This window comes from Salarias fasciatus, chromosome 10 (assembly GCF_902148845.1).
Source record: "Salarias fasciatus chromosome 10, fSalaFa1.1, whole genome shotgun sequence".
Lineage (NCBI taxonomy): Eukaryota > Metazoa > Chordata > Actinopteri > Blenniiformes > Blenniidae > Salarias > Salarias fasciatus.
Genome location: NC_043754.1, coordinates 4,452,656 through 4,478,786, shown reverse-complemented (window position 1 = coordinate 4,478,786; position 26,131 = coordinate 4,452,656). Strand labels below are relative to the sequence as shown.

Here is a 26,131-nt window from a genome sequence, read left to right as displayed (position 1 = left end):
TCCACATTTTGCTGCGTCACACCTCGACTCAGCGTGAAGTGCTGACACCGGGCAGGGCAGCGGTCTGGAGGGGAGAGGAATTACTGTTTGGCTTCAAACTATTCAGCGGACAAACCACAAAGAAAAAAAAAAAAAAAAAAAAAAAACCCAACCAGGTATCGGGTTATTATTTCCTCGACATGTGGTGTTAATTTTTATTTTAAAAATGCTGGGAGGCAGGGCAGAGTGGATTATGGGGCCTCGCTGCTACAGCCTGACCGGTTTGGGGTTTTCCTAGTGCAGTTTGCATGTTCCTCCTCTGCCAGCCCACACCTTGAAGACGCGCTTGGTGAATGAGTGGATGACATTTTCAAGTGAAAACAGGAAACATTCCGTTTGGGGGGGTCTGGTTACACGGCAACAGTCCTCAGAGTCACTGAAAAAGCAACTTTTTGAAAACGGCTCGCGAGGCGGAACTGCTGGAGAACATTCGGTCTCCATGGACATGGAGGGAATACATAACTGTTTCCGAAATGCTCCGGAATCCATCTCCATGGAAACAGGGGAAAAATAAAACGTTTTAAAATGGCCTTGCTCCAGTTTGACGCGGGAAAATGCAAAGAATGAAACAGTAAACTGTTCCTCTGCACACGCTCAGTAGATTGACAAAAGATGACGGAACAATGGATAGATGGGAGGAAAAACGGACTGACGAAGGATTGATGGGTAGGTCGATACATAAAGAGATGGATTGATTTAAGACAAGCAATGTGATAAAAAAGCTTTTTAAGGTCTTCAGATTTCTGTCTTGTGTATTAAGTCTTGTACATGAATTCAGCACTAACAGAACAGAAGTCCTGTTGAGTATTTACAACAGATTTAAAGTCAATATATTTAACATGTTCAAAAACATGAAAGAAAAGGAACAAATAATTCACTAAACTAAACAGCCGAGGTGAGTTTACACTAATCAAATCAAGTAAAACAAAAAAACCTTCGTTTTTGGACTTGCTGATGGATAACAGATACAGAACACGTTCATGCCTTTGTAATCAAAGCGCACTCTTAATCCGAGATCTGAACACCATCGAGAGAGCGTGCGGCGGCCAGAGCTTTCAAATGTTGCCAGACGTCGGCGGCCGGCGACGCGGGGAGAAGTGACAGTGAGTAAAAGCGGCGGGTAAATCGTTCATGACGTTATCTGAGTCTGTCATCGGGAGCAGCGGCGCTCGGCTTTCAGCGGCCTGGGACCGATCTGCCGCGCCGGGCCGAGCCGGATCGTTAAGGCACCGATGAAATTAACAGTGTGGAGAAAAGGTGAGAGAAAGACGGAGAGGAGGGAAACTTTCTCCGACACTACAAAGGGAGAACCATCGGGTTTGGTTTACTAGTGCTGAGGAGAAGTGCTACATGTGTTGAGAAAGCTGCAGTAAAGCTTTTAGTGGCTCCGAAGGGGCCACAAATCTCCAGCGATGCCACTGAGTCAACGCTGGTCGGGACTGAAAGCTACACGGTTCCCAGTCTGTGGAGTTCAAAAAACTAAAGCATTCCATCCTGCACGGTGACTGACGGTAACGTTTTAGGATCGTTTTAAATATTTTAGTATTGTTTTAAACCTTGGAGGTTTGGATTGGAGCCTCATGTAGGCTGGTTTTGGCCCACGGGCCTTATGTTTCACACCCCTGATTCGAAGTCAAAACTGCCTCCAGAAGCATTTATAACATAATGAAAATAAATATCAATGAAACATGCATAATAAACGAGAAATGCGATAAAATCTATGGTTCTAACTCTGTGGTTTTCAGTGTGTGTTCTTTCTGAACTGTAACAGATCATTTACACCCAAAACTCCCAGAACTATGAAAACTTCAGTCACCACGCTTGTGAAGAAGTTTTCTTAACAACATTTTAAGCTCAATCTTCAAAATTTGCAGAAAGATTAGAGCTGACTTAACAAATTCAAATGTAAAACCCAATCTCTCGGGACCAGGTTGGATTGTGGGTAATGGAGCAGTTCGGTTCTGACAGTAAAGATGATTGCAGGGAATGAACGAAATTATATTTTCAGATCGTCCGCATTGATTTTGAACTTTCCGTTGTTGATTACCACAATGAAGCCTAAACATCCTCTGTGGTAATCAAAGCCGCAGCCCGGGAAGATTAGGTAGTTCGATATTGTAGCCGTATGTTTTAGATTAAGGCGTTAGACTAAATGATTGACTCTCGCCGGTGTATTATCTCCTCAAGATGTTTAAAAACCAAACATTGGTGAGTCCATGTGAACTGCAGAGATCATGTTTTCATTTTAGGCATGACGTGAAATGTAATATTTTCGTACATCCTGTCTCTTCGGGCATTTCATACAAGCGTGTAATAAAACAGTTCTGAATATTGCACACTTAAAAGTTCTTCCACTTCATTTAACATCCTTTCGCTGCGCCGGCTCTTTGCTTTGACTCTCCGTGCGCCGTCCTCCACGCTGCCGTAATGTAATACAGGTGTGGCGGACTCTCTGGGCCCGAGCGCGCTTCAAATGGAGCCCTAATTGGAACCAGACTCTGCCGTCGCGTTACTTGTTGTTACACGTTGCCGAGTATCGTGTTGCCGCCAAATTCAGTCAACAGATTTACATAATTACGGGAAGAAGGCTGTGTGAGATGAAAAGGAAATTCGGTTAGGGAGACCACCGGTGACAAGGGTCCGGTGTTAGACTCCTCTGACCCCAGTCGCTGCGAGGAGGGGTGGAAGCTGCTGCGTGATCAGCAGAGGAGGCCGGCGGAGCTGATGGGCCACAGTGACACCTATTGGAAAGAGCCGCCCTCCTGGAGGCGAATGACCCCGGAGTCCAGCTCGGTAACCCGACACCCGCTCCGGCCGACCCTGTTTGTCAAGTCACAACACGGAGGTCAGCATCCTGTTAGCGGTATTGGCATGACGGACCATCATCAATCCTCCCTGGCAGCTCTCACAAGGACTCCGGGCCACTCCTGGCACTTTTCCCCAGGAACACCATGGAGAATGTCTCAAATTCACAGCCTATTGTCCCAAGTCATGCACTTTGATATTTTCAAAATAATACTGATGGAAAGACCGAATGTTGGATTTCATGCAGAATATTGTTCCTAAGATGAAGTCTGATTGTGTTTCAGACTTCATTTCTGTTCTGACAGTTTAGATTCAGACTGTTCAGCTCTGGAAAAGCATCTAATCCAGTCCTGAAAGTAACAGATTCCAGCAATTCGATATGGAAATATGACTAAGAGATTAGTTGTTCTCTGCAGTCATGCTTTAAATTTGGTTTTGGGAGATCTCAGTCACAACCGAAGGCAGACATTCAGGTAATTTCTCACTTTTTTCCACATAATTCCAGTCACTTTATACTGGACTAAGCTTTTCTGAAACAGGCGACCAAAGAAAACAAAGCACAACAGACAAATCTCAAGTAACACAGATGTAAAACAAGCTGCTAAAACACCTGTGTGATGCTTTCCATTATTAAAAGCAAAACTGAAATCCTACAGGTGCTTAAATCAACCGATTATTAAATCACTAATTATTAAATCATTATTAGTTTGGAAGAAACAGAGGAAATGAAGTTACCAATAGTCGCTTGTGGAGGTTTGCTTCCTCAGCTGTTTGGACTTGTTCCTTATGAGTCTTTGAAACTAAGAACAAGACCTGCATTTGACTCCACTGCGATAAAATCCTGTAAAAGAACTATTGTTCATGTGGGGAATCGCAGTGGGAGCTGAGCAGATGCGATGGCCAGCATCTTTTCCACGTCATTATCGGCAGAGGTTAAAGCAAGTAACAAGTCAGTTTCTCAGGTAAAAGTAACAATTTGTAATAATAAGAAAAAAAAATCCTCTAAAGCCCAGTCAAATATTTGAACTTTTTACTTCTCGCGTCTGAATTATTAGAAATGACATCAGTGCCGTTGGAAATGTGAAATGATTTACGCTCATTTAAATCAAAGGCGAGCTAAATTCTTCAGCCAGACCGCTCTGCCTGATGAAGGGGGCAGCCAGTGTGGCGACGGGTAAAGGGGTGTGTGACGGGTTGGTGGAGAGAAACAGAGGACAGGCTGAGTTCAGCGCACACCTCATGCCGCCGCCGCCGCCGCCTTCTTCCTTGGCGAGGAAAGCAGCATTAATGGGGGAAAGTTATTTTCTGAAACACAACTAAAACTCTGCCCTGCTTACAACCTGCCCTTGAAATAACGCAGCCAAATATAGTCATGAAAAAGTACTTTTGCTTTCCTCAAACCAGACTCTGATCACACTGGTTTTATTATTTGGAATTAAAGTGTTGTGGTATTTTACAGGGGAATTTCTTTTTTTTTTTTCCACGAGGGAGCAGGAGGAGGTGGGTGAATATACAGTATGTGGGCAGGTGCCTTTCCCGGCCTAACAGACACATTATTTCCTCCTCATCTTTATTCGGCGGACGCCTTTACGACTGAGATTTTCTCTCAGAGAAAAGTCTCTCTGACACGTCTCCGTTTTCAGTGAAAACACAACTTTTTGAAAATGTGTTTCCAAGTTGTTGTGCAAACCGACACCAAAATGCATAGAAAGTTCTGCGTTTTCACTTCAAAACTTCAATATCTCAGATTTGAGAGAGCTTTTCTCTCAGATCCTGTGTCTCTTCCGACACGGATGAAAGCCAGCCAACGGCCGTGTGAGCATGGAAGTACGAGATGAGGTTTCTCATATGTCTACACGGGGGTGGATCAAGCTCTGCAATATACCTGCTGCGCATTGGTGCAAAATGTGGTTGCAAGGGCATCGGGTAAAAGACTCACATTGAGGTTATGAACATATTGAGTTCTAGAAGGCATCCCGGTCAAAAGCCCTCAGATTGACTGTGTGAGCTCCTATAGGACAGGTCTGACTTTGAGGATGACTTTTCAAGATCTCCCAGAAGATAAAACGTCAACATTAAGAATCCTACAGAACATTTATGAAAGCATATTAAAAAAGACGCGGCACAATGTTTTGTGTCTTGAGGTTTAAATGCGTCGTCTTATGTGGATTGTGACCTTATTTATAAGTTACTAAAGGACTGTAAAGTCTGTTGCTTTTGGACCAACGATCGACGTGCAGAGGCCTCTCCGAGCCGGTGTGTTTGCAAATGTTCCGACTCGAAGCTGCATTGTGTCCAGAGCAGTCATGGAGTGAACATGCAGGAGGTCGGGGGTTCCTGTGTGACTTGGAAGACCGCCCGTCCACATCCAGACCACCGTCCCGCTGGACGCTCCTGTGACTCGGGGTGCAGGGTTGACCTGCAGGGCTCGGTTTCCCTCCTCCATCATGGCCGGCGTGAGAAAGCACCGTGAACGACGTGCGAGAAGCCCGACGGGCGGCGAGCGTCGACGTATGCGTGTTTGAAATAAACGCTAAACGCTCAACGCGCTGTCGGTCCTTCTTGGACATCTGCATGAACTGGTGGACGATCTGGGACTAAGACGGACAGGTCAGCATGTCACCAGGGATAAGAGTCTTTCTGTTGGACTGTGAAGCAGATTTTTACTTCAATCTATCAGTACGTTTTCCCCGGGAGGCTAATCAGGCTGAGCGGCTTCCACAGACGGCTGCACCCTTTAAAAATATTAATATCGACTGTTACGATCGCTGCTCCAAGTCTCATTCTGTGAATTTTCTTATCTTTCTTTGAGATTCATTTTCATTATCAACCCATTTTCTAATGAGTGCTGACTTTCCTCAAGAACATATTCTGACCTGTAACTTCATTCTTCAAAAAAGCTGAACTTGGTGATTTATTCTGCATTGTGGAACAGACCAATAAATCTGCAGGGTGGATTTGCTCCATGTAACACTTGAGTACCTGAGTAAAAAGGAAGCAATGACCATGAATCTACTTGCAATACACATTTAAAAAAATTAAAAAAACAAAAAAAAAAACCCACAGACACAATGTCTGTCTCCAGTTGCAGAGTCCTGCTCACAAATTTGACTGTAAACAAATTATACTGTAAAATGCGGTGCATGTGTTCGGAGAATACAGTAGTGCATGAAAACGAGTTTTTGAGAGGGGATGAAAAAAGTGCAAGCAGCGTGACGGGATTATAAACAGAAGAAAAGAAGGAGGAAAAAAAAAAAGTCCCTCTTTCCCCCTCTTCGGTTGGGAGTATCAGATGAAATCCTGCCACGCTATGGGACGAGCAGAGGCTGCGTCCGGTTTACTTTGGAGAGCCCGGAGCGTTCTCCGGTCATCTGGGTTTGTTCAACTGTGACCCTGCATAGTGTTAAGGATGTTAAAACTGCTTTTTTTTTTTTTTTTTTTTTTTTTGGTTCGGAACTGAGACTGTCATAAGATTCCCTTCTCGTGAACAGCTGATTAGAATCAGGAAATCTCCTGAATGCATGTTTGACTTTAAGTAGGAAGCAATGGCAGCCAGCGTCCCACGCACTGCGTTTTGTTGCCCGAGTTGTTTTAAATCTGATAAAGATGGACCTCCTCAGCTGTGCGCCCAATAACAACAGCTCCTCGCTCCTTATTTGTTTGCCTATGATACTGTGATTTGATTCATTTGCTCTGCTTCCTCTGCAGCTGCCGCCAGCCTCCGAAACGACGCACGACGCTCGTCTCCTCTGAAAGGATCTGAGCTGAATGACGGCGCGGCGCTAATCCGGCTAGCGCGTCTCACACCTCAGCACCGAAGCTTTCAGGATAAATACCGACGGGCGAGAACGAGCGGCTGGATGGAGTTTTCCCCAAATATGTGACCTAATTCTCCCATCAAATAAATCTGATTAGGACTCCGAGAGAGAAAGAGGCAGAACAATGAACAAGAGACAAATAGCTATTGTATGGTCGAGTATTTTTCCCTCTCCTCACACTTGTGGAAGCCAATTTTGTAAATTGCTCCATTAATTCAGCATGAGGCGGAGAGTGTGAGTGTGGACGTGTGGTTTCTGCCTCTCTAATGAGCTGGATGAAGGCCACCGCCGCCGCTCTGAAGTTCTGCAGTCAGAATGAAAAAGGGGCTCGACCCCGGCCGCCAATTCACAAAAAACAACCAATTCTCACATATTTAACCGAGAATGGGAGAAAGAAAAAATTCTTATGATGTAATAATGAATTTTGACTCAGTGGAACCAAAAACAGGTGAAACGAGTCACAGCCAATAATTCAAATAACACGTCTTCTGGAGCGTCTCATCTATTGGTCGACACTGTGGTTACTGGGGTTTTCAGGTTGAGATAATCTGAGACTGAGGAGGCGGATTGGGACGGAGGTGCAGACCGACAGGTGGGCTCCTAACCGCCACCCTCCTGCCGGAGGAGCTGCAGCTCCAAAAGCAATAAAACGCTAAACAAGTGTGATGACAGAAGGTAATTACAGCAGTTTGTGTTCATATCTGCAGTTGGAGGCGGGGTTAGCGAGACAGGGAGCAGTCGTTGGGGATAGCGGCCCAACTGCCCAAGAAGGCACGAGCTAATGACTTGGCTCAAGGGCCGGTTTCCAAGGAGGAGGCAACAGCATTGGCAACATTTTGTCCTCTTGAACTAAAAGAAATGGCCGCTTGGAGCCACAATGAGTAATGACAAAATGTAATGAGGTGAAATCAAGCTAAATCTGACCCGAGAGTCACCTGTCCTCTGTAAGGAGCCTGAACCCGGTGAAATCTTGAAGGTATTCCAGAGGTCATCATTATCGGCAACGTGAGAAGTCTCAGTGACTTTGAAGTTGGACCAGAGGGAACAGGGAATTATTCCGTCTTGCTGACTGAGGAGAAACATGCGGACCAGACCTGAAGACATCCTGGAGACAGCACGTTAACAAGGACGGGACAAACTGATAAGACAAGAGCCGATTCTGGCTGAAGACGGACAACGTCAACAGCTCATGCAGCTCACCAGCAACACCTTTCAGTGGTTGAAGATTTTATTTAGGGAGTTGTAGTATCTGCTAAAAAATTGGATTTTTTGCCAAATAATCACAGGAAGCAATGAGCACCATAATGAATAGCACACAAGTACAGACTAATCAAAAACTTCTAGATAGCATGGAAATGGAGCTTTGTGCCTAAGTACGAATGTCACATCATTCCAGTGGTGACAAGATGACGATGAAAGGATTCAAAACAATATCAGTCTGTCTGTCGATCAACTGTTTCTTTGCTCCACAGCACTCAAGTTGTTCTTTGGTATTATGCACTGAGATTTGAGCAGAAAATCCATTCAATCCATTAAATCTCTCAAATTGTGCACTCGCCAACCAAAACCACCCACGTTCTCTGTTTTACGCTCACCAGCAACTGCAGCGATGATTAACGTATCCCAAAGTGTTACAAGATCATCTCTGTTATCTTCCTTCGGGTGTCCTCCTCCTCCTCCTCATCATCATCTGTCTCGTCTGCTTTTCCTCAATAAATCATTTTATCTTGTACGTTTTTTGGTAACCTGGATTATTTCTATCCGGAGCCGATTAACACTCCTTATCCTGCTAACAAATTAATTCAGGGAAAACAGCTTTCACTTATTATTTTCAAAGAGAAGGTGGAGAAGAAGAAGAAGAAGAAAAAACTTTTCACAGCCTGGTTCTTAAAGTGGAGCGGGTGTTTATTTAACAGCCGCTTTCATGAGCCACTTAGCCCCTTTTCTCCAATAACTGTAAAACGGTTATGTGACCTCCGGGACAGCGGGGCCTGGGCTCATCACAGACGCTTCATTAATAACCGGGAAGCGGCGCTGGATGGTAGAGATGATGAGGCGACGGCGCCCCGCCCGTCTCCTCTCCCCCGACCGCCGTTTAATGGAGGCTGACAGGAGGAGTCGATAGGGAGGCGCTGCCCTAATGAGGTGAGCCTTCACATGACGGGAAGGAGTGTCGCTCGGGGAAACGGGCTAATTCTGAGATGATCTTTACAAAAACCGTCCGGCCTGGACGGGTGCCGCTGAAGGGACCGAGCGTTCTGCGTTAATGCGGACGAAGCGCGGCGGATCGGCCGGGTTTAGCGGGGGGTTATAATGGATTCCACATGGATCGCAGGCCCCGATCCCGGAGCCGCAATATGTTTTCATGCACTGACCAGCTGGGGCCAGCATTGTTTTATTCTGAGAGCTGTTTATTGCCACCAGGGCGCAATAAGGCGTTCGCAGCGGACGACCTCAACTCACAAACACCCACATGGCAGCTCAGGAAAGAAAAAACAAGCTTCTTCTAAACATGCTGGTTGAAAAAAAAATGTCCCGTCTCTGCCCCGGGTTCGGCTGCCGGGGACCCCAGGAGCTGAAAAAAGGCTGTTTGTGTGCTTTGGTCCGGCGGACAGAAAGCAGAGAACAAACAGAACGGATCCAAAACCTACAGAAAGCGTAACGCACAATGACATAACTGATCAAAGGACGTGATAAACCCACACTGAAACAAAAAAAAAAGCCTGTTATACTTGCAGTGGGCTGTCTTTTATCTGCGGACGGGCTTGTTTCCTTGTGCCCAGTAATCCTGGAGGCAGGAGGAGGACTTGACGGAGGCCTCGGCGCTGAGGCGCAGTGGTTTGTAGTCCGGCTCCAAACAAATAGGCCTCGGCTACAAATTCCAAACAGCTGGAAACTGCAGACGCACTATTAAGTAAATGATGGAGCAGGGCGGCCAACGCTCTCTAAACACCCCCAATCCCAGCAAAAACCTCGTTTTTAAAAGCCTCTTGCCAGAAAAATCCACAGCCTGACCGGTGGGAAAAATGCATTACACATAACAGACGACACATGAAGACTGCATAAATGCGCCGCCTACTGTTTATCTCTGAATCATAAACTATTAATTGTCAGTCTGTGGGGTCGACGTGTCCTGATGGCGTTCCAGCCTTCATCAGTCTCTGCTAATAGCATCACTTTTTCTCACGCCTTGACTACCTTGATACGCTCAAGAACTCAACACTTCTGCTCGTATGAAATTCACTTTCACGTGCGCACAGGCGTGGGGTTAACGTTTACTTTTACCCCTTATATTTAGTGGAGCTCGCTCCTCTGGAGCCTCTTTGCGGTGATGGACAAACCTGGAGCTACCAACCACCAAATGTGGAAATTCAATTAGACGAATTTAAGTGTTTCATAAAGTCATAGGTGGCTGTCCAGAGGAATTCCCATAAAACCCTGCAGTTTCAGGGGTGTAATCGCAGCGCGCTGACGGCCGCTGCTACGTACACACGCCCAGAAGTGCAAACCACTGAGCAGTGACACACACACACACACACATAAATGCGGTCCGAGTAAATCGCAGCTCCTGGCCGAAGGCGGCGAGGAGCCGGCACACTACAAAGGCTTCAGATCTGCATCCTCCGTCTGCCCGACGCAGCACAACATGCTGGATATCTCCTGGTGGAACAGGGTCCCGCCACCCTGCGTTCCAAAAACAGCGCCTTCTGGCCGCTGAGCGGCACTGGATGCGAGCTGTAGCTAACAACACAAGTTTGTGATGGAAAACACAGACCGCACAACAGGGCAGTGAAAAGCCACGAGCGCAGAGAGGTGTGTGTTAAAGCTCTGGCTCGGTTAATAGATCGCTTCAACAAAGAGTTTAAGAGTTACAGCGGGGACGACTGAACCACCAGCGGCTTTTTTTTTTCCACTATAGACAGTAAAACGCTGCTATTATCTGAATGCAGCTTGTCTGCAGTGTTTATTTTTGTAGTTCAGCAGAGCAGCTTTTTCCAAAAACTTTCACCGCATCAGTTCCAGACAGAATCAGCCACAAATGACTGACTTGACAGTCAATCAGTAATTATACAGAAAACTAGGGGCACAATTAATATATGTTATCCAAACTGATATTGCTCAATACAGTTGACAGTATTCCTCTTTAGTAGAAAGTTAAATCCTCTTATGAATACAAGCTCGTATCATAGAATGAATTTATTGATACAAAATGATCAGAAAATTGAGTGAGTGATGTTTCACCACTTTGAAATTTAACCTTCAAAATAAGTGCTCTTTCTCTGTCTGGTGATTCATGTCTTTTTAATTAAACCTGTGGATAAAATTAGGGCTGTCAAATAATTTTAATTGCACAATTGCTAGTTACATATTTTTATGGATTAGTTGCAATTTATCAGTTTTTTTTACATTCAAAATTCAGTCATTTTTAAATTTGCAGAACATTAAACATAATAATTAAACATAAAGTAAACTGAGTAATCCACAAAGTTTCTTTCACTACAATATGATGTTATACGTCTGATGAGTCAGATATTTGGTTAATTTATGAGCTTTTCCTCTAATATTGTGATATTTCAGCAGCTTTAGTCTTTTCATTGGCTTCTAATATTAGCTAAATCATGATGAGCACAAAAAAAAAAGTCACTGAAATCTGAAAGATGCCTTGGAAGCATTTTACCTGAAAAACCTAAAAACATGAACTCGAAGTTCTCAGGTTGTGTGAAAGAGAACAATAAATGGTAATGGCTTTAATAATTTAGGAAGTACCACCAAAAACAAGGGTTCCTCTCCTCCTGCACTCGCACACACACACGTATGTACAACACAGACACGAATGAAGTCCCACAACTTCCTGATCACACCTGCATCTATAAAACAGCTCAGAGTGGGAGGACGGCCACACTATAGCAAGCAGGGATAATTTAATAGCTGCATTAGCAACACAAACACACTCTCCTCCTATCATAATAGTCCAGACAGTGCCTGTCCAACACACACAGTTTATGATCCAAATTAGATAACCAAGCACTGCAGGCTATGGTATTATAATATTTTGACAGATGTGATCTTGAGATCCAACAATATGAGAACTGTGGCTTCCTTTCTCTCTCCTTCCATTAATCTTTTGGGGAAAGTGGGGGTTAGGGAGCTATCAGCCTGTTGTCTTTGTACATGTCAAGATGTTAACAATCTCGCAAAACAACTCTCCCGCCCAGTATTTACCCGATTATTACGTGCCAAAAATGATCTCTTGCTTGAAAAGTGACACTAATGAAGTTTTTTTTTTTTTTCCTGCTACTGTCATCAAAGAGATGAGATCCTGTTCAAAGTGGCACCTTAATGGTGTTTAAATCCAAAACACATTGGTTCCAGAACTCTTCCTCTATTAGATGGAAGGAGATGATTATCCAGCGTTTGTCCAGCATGCGGCCATGTGGGAAACGATGCCAGCAGCACGCGGCATCAACACGTCTCCACACAAAGTCCACCTGGTTCCTCTTTTCTTTAAAGACTTACAGTGAAACCGGGCGTTTCAACTAAACATATAGTTTCTGCATTTTCATTTTACAAAAACTTGACACTGCAACACTTTGAAAACTAGAAGGTAAACTATGGACAACACGGCGGTTACCACACTGGGCCACGAGTTGGCATCGCTGGTTGTTGCTTGTCTTGTGAAAGCAGAAAGTGAAGGTGTCTGTGATGAAGACAACGGGTGGCGGCAGGCAGCTGAAATGGCCTGATTGCTTCCAGGCTCGGTCCGTGTCGGGGCTACGATGGCCGTGCATGCCCGCCTCGGGGAAATAAACAGTATTTCAGTAGGACCCATTATGATTTCTGAATCTGTTTGTTGCGATGAGCTTTGCTCAGAGGTGGCCGGACAGAGGGGAGCTTGTTGTTGTTGAAGGCGGAGAGGAACTCTCCCGCTTCTCTGGATTTCTTTCTTTTTTTTTTTTTTATTTTCATAAAATGTTCCCTGCAACCCACCAAGAAGTGAGTCACACACCAAAAGCCTCAGCTGGACAAGGAGATACAAACCAACAGGCTGCTAAAGGGAAACCTGCAACAGTTCTGTCTGAAAGGGTTCCAGTCCTCAGGAAGGCTGTGCGAAGAAACAGGCCAAAGATCCAGTTTCGGCCGGCTTTCAAGGGAATTGGAGCGATGGAAACGGGGATAAATACTGCAGATATGAGCAGATACAGGATATTTATCTTTGGGGAGAAGTGCTTTGATGAGTCCTTGACAGTCCGGGTCTTTCTTTCCACATAAAGGGGCCTTAAGTGGGTTTTTAAAAAAAGGGGGTAATAAATAAAAGCTTTCAGCGATCTCTCATTCATTTCTGCTGAATACCGTCAATATGCAATAAAAGACGTTTGACAGATCCAATAAAAATCACAATTTGAAAGATTCTTACAATATTAAAAACTTAATCTGCGACCAGCGGAATCAGGTTTTTCCAAGAACTCTAACAAACTCTGATTCAAACTTTCCCGTGATTTCTCCCCATCCCTCCTGCTCTGAAGCCAATAATGCAAAACGCTGTGTGATGGCCGCCGTCGCATCAACAAATCTGTCCCGCATTCACTGTCCTTATATATATTTTTTCATGGGTCCTGCTGTGAGTAACGCAACGCGGCAGTTCTACTGTGAAGCAAGAGGGACATGTTATGATCATTTACATTTGACGGCTAAACAACCACTCATGCCTGATTCACAGGCCTCACAGAGAGTAAACACACGAGTGCTTACAGGAATGCCAACCCTGGAAAATCTGACTCCACGAAGGGGCACAGCGCGGAGACGGTTTCATTGCAGCCGGTCGAACGCTCTGTGCCATCTCCAGCGGCCGCCCCGTCGCAGAGGACAGGAAATACGGTAATAGCAGGAGATAGCTTTCTGCGGGGGATTTTAACAGCCTGATCGAGTCGGCCCGAGGTGAAGGAAAAGCTGCATAATGTTCACTCCTCCTCGCAAGCTTCTGACGGGGTCATATGGTTTCTATCCCGGCCCATTTCACATGAGCTAATGGCCGCGCCGAGACGTCGTCACGTCTCTCCCCGCTGAGGTCATGAAGCTTTGTCACCGAGGTGAGGAGATGAAGGAAGGGCCTAAAGTCCGAAGACAACGGGGGGGTTCAGCGGGGATGAGGCGAACGCTGTGGAGGATGAGCGAGGGGGTGAGCGGGTGTGTTTGCAATCACCTCAGCAGAGCCGATGACACATGCGGTGGATTTCCATATTGTTTTATGTGCAGATATAAAACAGAAACCGTTTCCCAGCCAAGATCCCTTTTTTCTTTATTATTTACAAATCACTCAGGCTTTTGTTTAACTGCGGTTTAGGTGGTGTCGGTGTAGAAAAAGAGTTTGTTTCTGTTGTTTTGTGTCAATAAAGTCTCTTTGTAAGGATAAGATCAGTGAAAATTTATTTTCCGCAGTGGCCTGAGGATCATCACCGACATGCAAAATTATCCTGAAGTCAAAATTAGTGCAAAAAATCCAGTTGATGCTGCATTTATATTCATCTCAAAGCCAAATTCACCATTTCTCATGTTAGTCATTAAAAAGACAAAGAAAAGGGAATTTTGCAAAACTAACATTTGTCTGCATATTTTGTACTGAAAGACATCTTTAAGATTAATATTGCAAAATGTGATATTTGTCAAAGTAAGTAGTCTTTTGGAAATATTTCGGCCTCAGCTCTCTTACTCCCATCCTGCTGCTGTTGATAGGGTCAGGGATGTATATGACCCTCTAAACACACACACACACACACACACACACACACACACACACACGCCACAAAAACACTGACATTTTGCAACAAGGGAAAATCCCGCGTCATTGTTGGAGTGGAAATAAACTTTTATTTAAGACCAAATTTTTATTAAATTAAGAAACAAAATCCAAACTATATGGATCAAGTCTGCCGGCCTTTATAGTGTGTGATCTTAGAATTGGCCTGTGGATTAATTTTCTCAAGATTTATCAATACTGGTGTAGAACTCGAGACGAGTCTGGAGACCAGATTTTCAAGGCCTTGATCCCGACCCGGTCTTGCTCCCTGCAAGTCTTTAAGGAATTAAAAATGTGCCATTTTTAAGTCTTTTTCCACAAAAGGTATGTTAGTGGGAAAAGTAATCTGTTTATACAAGAAAAGGGTTCAGGGGTTTGTCCGAGGTTCCCCGTGGCACATATACGGGCAAAGATGGGGATCAAGTTACAAACCTTGAGACTGAAACTCAACCTGCTCTACTGAAAGAGATTTATGTAAAAAACATGTTTAAATATATATAGAAAAAAAGCAGAAACTGCAGAAAACTCTAAAAAACCCAGCTTTCCTTCAGGGTGCACTTCCTCTTGCACATTACAGCACAGGACTTCCTGTGTCCCTCTGTGGGAATCTCTTAAGTCCTGTTCGTTGCTGTAATACTTTAGCAAATGTTACTCCTGCTCCATCTCCTGCGACGGCGTCGGCAGGAGTACGTGGAGCGGCCGGGCTCCTGCTGCCACCTCCTCTAACCACTAAATACAGTAGGCTCCCCCGTGAGTCATAGCTGTGTTTTATGGAGCCACAGTTGCCACTCGTAATGGCGGCAGGCGCTGTGACGTACGCACCAGACCACCGCCATGGCACTCTGCCGGCGGACCCCAGACGACTCGGAGGGCGAGACTGCAGGCGGCGTTCCAGCGGCAGACAGAAATAAAGGCGAACCCGGAGGTGACCCGGCCGAGGCCACAACAGATTTACTGTGTTTTAATTCCCAATACTTGGTTTCCTGTGCCTGAGGCCCACAACATATGATACAGCGGGCGTAGTGACTGAGAACTAATTGTGCCGACCTCCTCCTCCTCAAAAACCTGAAGTTTTTTTTTTTTTTTTTTTGTCGCATCAATTGCCATCTAATGAGGCCCACATGCCTGTTTCACAACATAGCAAAGTGGATAACACGGGGAGAGGGTGAATGCGTGGCCGTCCTCCAGACAAAAGGCTGCTGCTTTTCCTTTGGAGTCAGTCACACTAACGGGGATAATTTGTCTCAGTGAAAGGAGGAGTGGCAGGTTTCACATTTGTGCCCCCCTGTGGACGGGTACTCCAGACCCGGCCGCATGCCAAGGGTCAAGAACCATGCAGAAGGCAAAGAGCAGATGTCATTTATGTAACGGCCAAGCTGAGAGAGAACACGATTCGCTTCGAACTACATCAAAGGCTTGGTATTGATTGAGCTTGGAGCCCAGAGAAATACTCATGTTAACAGACATGGCAATATGTGCGCAAAAAACATGAGGGACTCAGCAAGGCGTTGTCAAAATTTGAAATATTTTCTGTTTGCACAAGGAATAAGGAGTTGGAGAGGATGGCTGGGCTCAGGCCCAAACATTCCTCAGAGCTTTTCCCAACTTCTCTTTGTCAAACAAATTAACCTGAAGCATCAACGAGGGAGTGTGTTACCACCTGACGTCCAGGGCGCTCGGGGCAGCTTCCCCGTCCTTAACCCCCGCCCCCCACCCCCCGTGACACGGGGCCGAACGAAAGCAAACGCTTCCCTCGGCCACATCAAAGCGGGGCCGTCCTGCTGCGGCCCCGATCCTCCGCCAGCTCCCCTGTATCACTTTCAAACGCGGCCGCGCAGGGCAATTCAATAAGAGATGGACAGCTAATGTCTCCCACCCAGGCTCCAGTCAGTCACTCAGCCGGCCGGGCCCTCGGCTGGGGGCCCCGCTGTGAAACCAGACCTCTGCTTTGCTTTGCATCGCCACGCCAGAAACTGGACAAGCTGTGCGACGGCTGGGCTCGGCTGAAAGAGGCCACAAACGGAGCAAGGATTCAGGGCAAAGCCACAATCTAAACAATAACTGTCTGCTGCAGTTGAAGTGTTGCATGTTTGGCACCTCATATCAGCGCCCAGAACATTCGGGGTCAAAACGTCACGGCTGTTAAACCACCGACTCCCTCACACAAGACTCAATTAATGGGAAACACGCAGCGGGGAAAGAAGCGAACGCCAGACGAGGTTAAAGAATCCTAATTGGATTTATAAGGAGCAATCAGCATAAGCTCTGGTTTGCTTAATGCATTTCCCAGACATGGCCCAACAACATTAACGCTGCGGCGCGAGATCCAAGAAACTGAAAAGATCCGAGGACCGATCGGTCCTCGGATCTTTTCAGTTTCTTGGATCTCGGGCGGAGGTTGTGTTTTCATCCACATGTTTACCACTTTCCCAGCTCTGAAACAATGCTGCTCTCATTATCACGAGCACATGGTGCCGGATCGACTCATGTGGCAAAGCGATGGTGTTTTCTTTGGGCCAGCCTGATAGCTCATCCTTAATGTAGCCGGAGCTGGGCACACATGGAATGTATAAGACGGCACTCGGAACGAAAGCTGAAATTTCATCCTGTAAAAATACTGACGCTCTCCTGTGCAGATCAAAGCAAAGCGGACAAAAAAAAAAAAAAATATATATATATATATATAACGTGTTTTTCTCTTAAAAGTTGCTTGGGTGCAGGGTAGAGTATCTTGGTTCCAGCTCAAAGCTACGCCCGCCAGGGTTACATTCAGTTTACAGTTTCCACTGCCGATGGAAGCCTCCGCCGAGCGTCTCCGTGCAGAAATGCCAGCTCACATGCAGCGTCTTCTTCTTCTTCTTCTTTATTAAAACATTATTCCCCAGATTCCACACTCCTCACGTGTGCCCACCTGTGCTCAGGCTGATGGTCTCCATCTGTCTTGAAGGTTTAATTTGAATCTTTCTTCGTGGGACGGGTGGACGCAGGTGAAGGCGTCCTGCTGGGCGGATCTCATTTTTCATCCTCGGTGGGCCTTTGAAGCGCCTCGCACACTGGGCCTTTTGAAACGGCTAATTTCCCCGATAACTAAAGACGAGGCCAAAACCAAGTGCAAGGCTGTGAGAGATGTAGCCTGGGGGGCTTTAAATCTCACATTATGGCATTAAATTTGATATGCAAGATAAAACTGCACTATTCATCAAACTAGAGATGACACTTCATTATCGAATAATTCAGTACTTCATTTGTGTTTGGTGTTTTCATAAAGTTGCACTTTGGGAGACATTTTCAAAGTCGTTTTCAGTGGTTCTCAGCTCTGCTGTCACTTGAACCGACTCTCAAGACGCAACAAAAGTTTTCCTTTTTTTATGTTTGCAAATGCAAACGGAGCTTTAATGTGTTTCTCCTCAGAATAGGTTTTCATTAGACCTCCAGGGAAATGTCCATGGTCCCAAGTCCGGGTAAAGACCAACATCTGACTGTTGTGAACAGACTGAAGGGTTCATTCAGAAGGAAGGATGATTGACCTCAAATAACTGTCTAGACTCGAAATAATTCCCAACTTCACTCAACCTGTTGTATCTCACGAAGAGACACTAATGTTTTGTAACTTGTCGGTTCTTTCCATTTCTCCAGCCTCCCTGAAGTGATCAAGGTCAGGCCTGCTCAGCTCTGCCTGGAATTCAATCCTCAGTCTTTCAGAGCGAAGCCACAACAGAGTGGTCGTTGTTTTATTAAGTTTGAGGGAACTTGTTGAAGAACCACGACGGTGATGTGAATCGCAGTCCTGTCTGATTGCGAGACGGTCGTGTGCAGGTCTGCGGTTATTTGATTTTTAGCTGTGAATACCTGTTTGTCCTGAAATTAAATGGCAAAAATCTCCAAACTTACTCATCCTTCATCTGGTGTTAACTGGTTTTGGCTCCAACACGCCACGACCCTGAATGGGAGTTGAAGAAGCAGCGATGTCTGCTGATTTTCTCAAGCGGCTTCCACGTGCCTCCTCCTGTCAGCAGAGACCTCAAACTCCGAGCAGCGCCGAGCCCGAGGCTCCACGTCTCCTGAACCACATGGTTAAGCTACGCGAAATAGAAATCTCAGAGAGCTGAGATCATGATGTGTGGGTCCGATAAAGAGCATGATGGGTGGAGGTTGCGCCAGTCGAAGTGTCCACCGCGCACCAAATGCTTTGCATGTGCGAAAAATTACATGTGTGTCAAATATGTTCAGATCTGCTCGTGTCTTTTTCTTGTGCACATAAATAAAGCACGGTGAATGTTCTTTGGCTCAAAAAGCCAAACATCCCTAATCCTTAATATTTAGCCACATATTAAGCCGTCATGATGAGCGCTGTTTGTCGTCTCAGTTAAGACACTGCTGGATGACACATGCTCCTTCATTCCACTTCTGAGATATACGGGATTAAAAAAAGGGAGTTCTTTGAGCTTTTACTACAAAATGTTTGCCAGATTTTGGTTGCTGCATGTGTGCCGTCTCTGCGAAAAGTCCTAACAGTTACTATAGTTGAGTAAATTTGAACTTTCCTGAGACTTATATAAAAAAAAATAAATAAATAAAAAAACAACAGAAAACTATGTCCACATTACCAACCTTGCTTTTCACTCATTCTTATTCAGAAAGTTGACATCCAATGACCCAGAGAGACTTTCACACAGCGCTGCTTTTCACTCCCTGCTACAAACGTTTACTTCTCCTCCTCCTTTTTCCTCCCTCGGGCAGCGGCTGGAAGATGGCAGACTTGGATATTGGTGAGCAGCTTGCGGTCTGGTATTAAGGCTTTTAAACCTCCCAACGTGCAGCGGTTTGAAGTCGGCCACCTGCTAGTGCTAATTGTTCCGTCTTATTCATTCCCGCCCGGCGGAGGAGGGGAAACGCAGGGAGTGGAATGCAAATCGGTAAATGTCAGTGTTAAAAATGGGATAAGTGGAGAGACTGATCCAGGTCAATGCCATTAGGTGTGATTTATTAAGTACAGACAGGTCGAGAGTTCAAGAAAAGTTAATAAGTCTGAGTGAGCCATAGTAAAAAAGATTTTCTTTGTTTTTGCATAGCCAAACAATTAATACAAATTGCTTCAATTTCAGCATGAAGAATAGTTTGACGATACTTTCTGGTGTATTTCGTAGATGGCTTTTCATGGCAGAATTATCGATATCTCAGATTTGATCGAGGTGTTTTGTTGTGTCTGCTGCTCTTCAGAAAATTAAGTTTTGAAGTTGATGGCTTGGCCATTTACTGGGCCGAACTGGAGCCATTTGTGGACTGGTTTTGTCCCACGGGCCTGATGTTTGACACGTCAGCTCTCGAGTCTATTGCTACAAAATTTCCAAATGCATTTGAGATTATTCATGGTAAACAAAAAACAAAAGCAAAAGATTCATATTTTGAACATATATTTCATTATTGTCAGACAGAATCAAAAGTCTTGCCTCTGATCGTTGCCTGGACAAAACCAAAGATCTGAAAGTACAAGTTACAGAGTTTGAGTCAGAATATATTTAGAGACCCTGGCACGAAACGAGTCTGTGTTCTGTTTGCATAAAGTCTTCGTGCTCTGGAGATGTTCTGTAGTCCCACCAGGAATCATGTATTTCAAGGAGTCGTGTGAAATGTGAAAAATCTTTTTTCCATGAAAGTAATAAAACACAGATATCCAATGATATCAAATCAAGACCAGAAGAAATTGGTTTAAAAGGGAAAACCATTTAAATATCGCAAAGCTATGTTTGATAGTACTGTCTCACAGCTAAAAAGAAACAAAGAAAGGTTAGTTTTGTGTATCATGCATCCAGATTCTCTTCAATACATATTCTTAAACTACAGAAAACTACACAAACAGCAGGATCATTTCGGAAAAGTACATTCTGCTGCTCCAGCTTTCTTGAATTCCACCATTTCTGGACACCCACAGCAACGCTTGTTCTTTGTTTTGCACTGATTTGTTGAGAATCTAACTCAGAGCCATCAGGACATTTCTTAGAATTACTGAATAGTGAAAATCCACGACTAGAAACTCACAATTCAGGAAGTTCTCATTCAGGAATACTTGATACCCTCGTTTCAAAAAGGTTGATCCCTGAACTGCTGTGTGCAAGTCTGATAAAGCAATTACAGTTAAATGATTTGTAAAGTGAGGATCATATTCCACCACATTCTGAGTTTTGTGTGTGTTGAATTGAATAGAGAATCAATTTCTCCTAAACCAGAGTTTGAATCCCTTCCTCATAACCTGTCTGTCTCATCGGTTTCTCATCTCCTGTCCTCTGACCCCGACCGGAGCAGCAGAAAGCCTCCACCTCTCAGTCTGGTTCTGCAGGTTTCTTCCAGTTAGGTTTTTTTCTCTGTAAAAATGCCTTGAAATGACTGTGTTGTATTTGGTGCGATAGAAATAAAACTGAATTGAATACTTTGGACATTTCTCAACATTACAGAGTTTTTAAACTGATTACAGCAGCAGCTCAGTAACACTAAACACAACGTACTGCAGGGTTGCGAGATGTGCAGGTTACTGGCTGAAGAACTTCAACATCTGCAAAAAACTTGCAGACGTTTTGCACTCTGTGACATGTTCTTGCATTACGACGAACATGGGATCTGTAATTTATTTTGAGCTTGTCCACGAATACCATCTGGGGTGGAAGGAGTTTCAGTCCAGGCGGTGCTCACGGCGCGCCGAAGCTCCATGAGGAAAAAGGCTTCAGTAAACACAAACAAGCTGGACCAACACGTGGCTTTATCCGGCAGGAAATGTTTGTGTGAAGAGAAATAAAGATTACCCTCACCCTTTTAAAGTGACTCCACAAGTTTGTGCACGTATCAAAGTGAATGCATGTGTACCTTTAGGAAGCCGACAGGTTCCTACACATTACATAGCAGCGAGACAGGAGGTTAATGAAAGACACAGGAGTGTGTTGGGTTTTTTTCCCTCCACATCTGGACTGGAACGAGGAGTCGTACCATCAGCCGAGGGAAAGTACAGTCAGAACAACGCAGGGAACTCGTGAATGTAGTGACTTAGCAAAAGGCTTTAAACCGTGGTGTGCTGCTAACTGGAGAAGAGGGTATTCTCTTGATTTTTTTTCATAATTATTTTTATCTATATTTGCCTCGTCTTGACCCTCCCTGCTCTGCCTGTGATTGGTTTGTCAGCCAATCAGAAGCAGAAGCCTGGGTGTCTTCTGAGAGGTTGTGTGTATCACACACCCAGTGTGTCGGCTGCTCAATACGTCAAACCGCTCTGGAAACCGATGGACATCGCTCACGGGTTTACAGATTCTTCCCGTCTTGGAGAAAACTCTACACTTGCGTGACAAATGTTGACATCTTACCTGGGCGATGTTCTTGTTGAGGAGGTAGACGCCATATTCGAAATGAAAGCGCTCCCCTCGGGGGTACAAAGGGAATCTGTGGAGGAAAAGAGCGAAGTGTTAAGCAAGAGCAGGTGATCTATTCATGATCCATTACCAGAGTCTGAACACCTGGAGGGATCCACTGCACCACTAAAGCTCTTTATCAATAAGAGGCGAGGGAGTGTATCGCTCATTAATTCTCCTCTGAGGGATTCAAGCAAGTGTTGCTGTGGAGGAGGACTGTGTCCTCTCATGCTAATGAGGACCCCCCCCACCAGAGACCGGGTCATGGTCTCCAGCTAATCCTGTGTGAGAACAGATACTGGCCCCTTCTTACTCTGACCTGAAGGCGTCTGAGAAAAGAATACAGCAGAAACTGTGCTTCCTCAGTGCTGTCAGCTGGGATCAGGCCGAGTCAGCCGGGCTAATGGCGCAAACCCTCCACGGCGTCCACCTTCTCTGCTCGGGATAAGTCCAACAAGCAGAGTTTTGTCCATATGGTCTTTTTCTCTTAATTATCCGTGTCTGGAGAGTTTGTTTAGTATCAGATGGGTCTGGAGATCGCCAGCGCTCACTGTAAACACCTCTTCACTCGGGCATTAATCTGGGAACTTTAAGAAGTAAACCCTGAGCAGATGGAGCGCATTGGAGCCCCAGAGTGAAGTCCAACAGGATGTTGCTGCATAGTCTGGTGAGTAAAAAGAAAAAAAAAAAAAAAAGAGGGGGGTACTGTTTTTTACGTGTTACGTATCCCCGAAGTGGAGGTGGGGCCCTGCGGACGGAGCCACATGCCAGGAGCCATATCTCAGCAGCAGGAAATAACGAGCGGAGAGAGGAAGAACAACACGGCCGCCAATATCACTTCCCCACCAATAGATAGGATTTGTTTGCTGATGAACAGGTAGGAAAAGGAAAACAGAGCTCATTCCAACACACACACACACACGAGCAAACGCATGAACACACACACACACGGGCTCCGTCACAGCGAGGTGATTAATGAGCGCTGTCCACTGCGTCTGAAATCGCACTGGAGAGACTCCGGGTCACCAAACACCAGGAATTCCGCACGGGGACGTCCAGTAAAGTCAAATATATTATTACACAGCGGCGGGGAGGATCCAGGGCGGGGGAGGGGCCGGGGACGGCGAGGAGGAGGAGAGGAACGGGGCATTTCACGAAATTAAAGCATGCAAACAACTATTTGTCACGTTCGTTTTCTGTTTCACTCAATAAACTCTGCCTATAGGTTGAAGAAAAACCCAAAAAGCGTGCAATGACGTTCAGAAGCAATTCAACAGGCTTTGTTTATGAAATCCGAATAAATATATGAAGAAAACTGACATGAGTGATGCATTTTTTATAGCGTGTTAGACAAACTTGTCCTCAAAGTTCTTCATCTCCCATACATTTCAAAGTATATTTAGATTCACAGATTAAACACATCTGAAGAATGGACTTTTATAGGAATTAATTGGACTTGGATATCCTTTTATGGCGTCACAACAGGGCCATTTTTGTGGGTTTCTAACAGGTCTGCCAGTGTATCATGCGTTCTATATTTCAGCCCATTAAAGAACAGGAAACCTTCTCAGTGTTTAAAGGAAACATTTTTCTGTCTGCATGTACAGATTTTAAATCACATTATGGGGATTTTGGTCCCTTTCATCTCTTCAGTAACATTTACAGTAAAAGGATCATTTTAAAGTAGAACTTCCACCCAGCAGTCCACTTCATTCTGGGAGACGTCGGTGTCCAGAGAAACTGAAAACGTTATGAAAACGCTCAGACTCAATCTCTGCAGAAACAACTTTTCCGAAATGCTGCTGGTGCGCATGTGCAGCACGTCCATCGTAAATAGCTCTTCCACACATCATTATTTTCATACGGCCATCTGTTTCTACATTTCCATTCTTTCCTTTGACTGTTTGTCTGCATGTGGGAACGCTCCTGCATTTCCTATTTGGAATGAATAAAAAAAGACGACATCTACCACTCCAGCAGGGCATGAAGGAAAGAACCTGGCAATAAAGATCACTGTGCAATCAGAATATATAGCAACACTGCAAGCTGGGCAATATATCACAACTTTTTTTTATGAAAACTCATAACATAAAGGAATAAAAAGCAGATACATTTGTGAAAACAGAGGAGTGAGATCTGCAGTTTCTCACAGTCTCTCTCAAACAGCCAACAACAACACGGAGCATCCAATCATATCGCATTTTATGCGTCTCGCACAGATTAAAAAAAAAAAAAAGAAGAAGAAGTAGGAAACAGGAAGTCAAGCCAAGCCGCGCTCCGACTGCACCTGGCACAACACGCCATGTGTGAACTGGAAAAGTTTCAAACGCCCAGATAAAGGCCAAGTATCAACCAAAGATTCTGTTTTTGGGAATCTGCGCACATGACAGTTAAATAGAGCAATTTTAACTGAAGGAAAAATTCAGAATAAGAAAACATCAACTAACTCTAAAATGATTCATTTTGTTGCCGTTCGGTTTTATCCACCTCAGCTCCGACCTTGGGGACCGGCGGGCTCAGCCATCACTTCTGCTACAGTAAAACTGTACGAGGACGCAATAAAGCAGAGCGGGACGAGAACGAGAGCGAACGCCATTTTTAATCACTCGGCCGGCAGCGTCGACTGAAACAGTCCTCCACACCAAACAGATGAGATAAATTACAGTTCCTGGAGGGGCAGAATCAGTGCCCAGCCTGATGGCAAGCGGTGTAGTCAACACACACACACACACACACACACACACACACACACACACAGACACACACACTCGCACCTATTCATACTGGATGAAAGACAAAAAAAGACCACCGTATTGAACCAGGATGGTGAGTGTGCCAGAAATGTGCAACTGATGAGTGAGCAGACGCGGCATTGTGAAAAGACAAAGGCGGCATCTTGCAGGAAAGTCCCCTTTTCTTCCTGGGTGAAAACACGACCGCCTCCCGCGGCCCGCCGGCCGTTTAACTGCGGGTTCTAGACACCCGTTACCCACGCAGACAACCTTCAAATATAAAGCGGGGACGCTTGTTAAAGAGCGGAAACAACCAATAAACATGCAGCCACAGCGCAGAGATGAAGCGGCGGGGAGTTCACGGCTGTCCGCTGGTGTCTCCGCAGTCTCTGCTGCCCCGTCTTTAATCCCGGTGAGGGATCTTTTAATAGCAGGCTGAGTTATAATTCCCTCATCCTGCGTTGGGTGTCCCCCCGCCCCCCCACCGGGAGGGCGTGCCGGCAGGTGTCGGCAGCACATGACACCTTTTATGGCCTCTGGTTAAAGCGGCTGGATTTGGAGGCTGTTTGTGCGGAGAGAAAAGCAGAGTTTACGGCGGGTCCTGGAGTGTTTTAGAGTCGGCGCTGAGGACGTCTGACTGCTGTTTATCCGTCGGAACGGCCAGCTCGGCCTCCGCGGCGGCTCTGGTAAATGTGGCCTGTTAGAGCCGCGGGGCCACGGGGTCAGCGGGTGCTTCTTGTACAAACTGCAGAAAGAATGTAGATTTAGGCATTTTTCTCGTACACTGGACTCCCCCGCTCCTCTCCTGGGCCCATTGTATTAAACAGGGGGGTGTAGAGGAGGACGCGGCTCTGCAGGTGGGTGGTCGGGCTGAGCTTTACCACGGTGGGAAGGCTCCTAGTGACTGACTGACCCGCTGTAATGTATACACAGGCTGAGCGCTCCCCACATGTGTCGGCCTGCCTGTTTGGACGTCCTAATTAATACGGCAAACGCGCAAAACAAGCGCCGCGGCTCGCATGCAGGAGCCGGAGGGGAGGGGGGGATGCTGGAGCGGGGGGGGGGGGGGCTTCTACGTTTCACAACGCCTTTAATGTGCAATTTCAAACAGCATGGGGACCATAAATCATCCGGGGTTGCTTTTTAAAAAAACACCTGCCCTGCAACCGTCAGGACGCTAATGGCAGCGGTTACTATATAAATCACGGCGGGCTGTAATTTCCAATATCGGAGAAATGATTACACTGAGCATTTGTCAGTGGAAGCTATTTTAATGACTGCTGCTGCACTTAAGACCCCTTGCCATCTCGCTGCGTGCTGTTAAAGTGTCTCCTGAGTGATGTGGCAGTTGCTCGCTCCGTCATTCCGGGTTTTCATCAGAGCTCTTAAGAATATCCAGGGGTCCACTAACCCCCACCCCCAAATCCCCCCACGCCCACGACTTTGTTTTCCTGCATTGTTTTAATCACATGCAGTGACTTCCACTGGATCCATAAACATCATGGATCCATAAAGGGAGCTCATGCATACAGATGGTGTGTTTTGCCG

General features: G+C 45.6%; 1 protein-coding gene across 2 annotated transcripts in view; it reads right to left on the bottom strand.

Moving 5' to 3' along the window:
- uvrag (UV radiation resistance associated gene) overlaps positions 1 to 26,131 on the bottom strand; it is a 103,880-nt gene that overhangs the window by 34,349 nt on the left and 43,400 nt on the right. For both annotated transcript variants that reach the window (XM_030101619.1, XM_030101618.1), the window contains exon 13: positions 21,807 to 21,882. In XM_030101619.1, coding sequence (XP_029957479.1) covers positions 21,807 to 21,882 — 76 coding nt within the window. The remainder of the gene's footprint in view (positions 1 to 21,806; positions 21,883 to 26,131) is intronic.